Source organism: Macrobrachium nipponense, chromosome 9, assembly GCF_015104395.2.
Source record: "Macrobrachium nipponense isolate FS-2020 chromosome 9, ASM1510439v2, whole genome shotgun sequence".
NCBI classification, from domain to species: domain Eukaryota; kingdom Metazoa; phylum Arthropoda; class Malacostraca; order Decapoda; family Palaemonidae; genus Macrobrachium; species Macrobrachium nipponense.
Window position 1 is genome coordinate 52,744,735 of NC_061110.1, and position 1,008 is coordinate 52,745,742.

At 40.3% G+C, this 1,008-nt stretch overlaps 1 protein-coding gene across 1 annotated transcript; it reads right to left on the reverse strand.

The window, feature by feature from the left end:
- Positions 1 to 271: 271 nt before the first annotated feature.
- On the reverse strand, positions 272 to 760 carry LOC135218067 (uncharacterized). Its single transcript, XM_064254211.1, has one exon. It carries the CDS (start codon positions 758 to 760, stop codon positions 272 to 274), a length of 489 nt encoding a protein of 162 aa, XP_064110281.1.
- Between the last annotated feature and the right edge of the window lie 248 nt (positions 761 to 1,008).

Here is a 1,008-nt window from a genome sequence, read left to right on the forward strand (position 1 = left end):
TTTCTCTATCATCCCCCTCATTGGTGGTACACATATATTCTGTCTTAGATCTACTTATTCTCATTCCTCTATCCTCCAGTACTTGTCTCCATCTTTCCAATTTCATTTCCAGATCTTCCCTGCTCTCTGTGCACAGTATTATAACGTCCATCACTATGTTAAAGATAAATTGGCTCAGAGCCGACCCCTCGTGTAATCCTACTCGCACCTCAAAACCCTCTGTCTCCCCAACACTGCTCCTCACTCTGGTAAATATATTCCGGTACATCTCTTATATCAATCGTACGTGCTGCTCTGGCACCATCTTCTCCCTCAGACTCCTCCATACATCTTGTCTCAGGACTCGGTCATAAGCCTTTTCAAGGTCAATGGATACCATATGTAGGCCCCTTTTCTTTTCCCCGAATTTCTCCATTAGTTGCCTCAGGTAAAATATACCATCTATTGTTCCCTTTCCCTTCATAAATCCCATCTGCTCTTTACCTATTTGTACTTCTTCTCTCAGTCTAGCATCTATCATCCTTTCCAGTATCTTCAAAGTGTGGGACATCAATTTAATACCTCTATTATTACCACACTCTTGGACATCGCCTTTCCCTTTAAAAATTGGGATCAATATGCTCCCACGCCACTCATTTGGTATCTTTTCCTGCTCAAGGATCTTTATCATAAGATCATACAGTATATCCACTCCATCTCCTAATACTTTCCATGCCTCCACAGAAATCATGTCAGGTCTAGTTGCCTTCCCATTCTTCATCTTCTTCAGTGCATTTAGTACCTCTTGCCTAGAAAACCTCATTACCATGCCAATGTTCACTTGCCCATCCTCTCTTATTAGTCTATTATTTTCTCCATTTAACAACTGTTCGAAATATTCTTTCCATCTCTTCACAATGTCTTCCTCCTTTCTAAGTACTACACAATCTTGATCTTTTATTTGTTTGATATGCATGGTATCTTTGGTGCTCTTATTTCTAGCCTTTGATAGCTTGATCATCTTGGTTA

Excerpts from the sequence above, each read along its gene's own strand:
- LOC135218067 (XM_064254211.1), bottom strand. The coding sequence starts at position 760 with ATGAAGAATGGGAAGGCAACTAGACCTGACATGATTTCTGTGGAGGCA.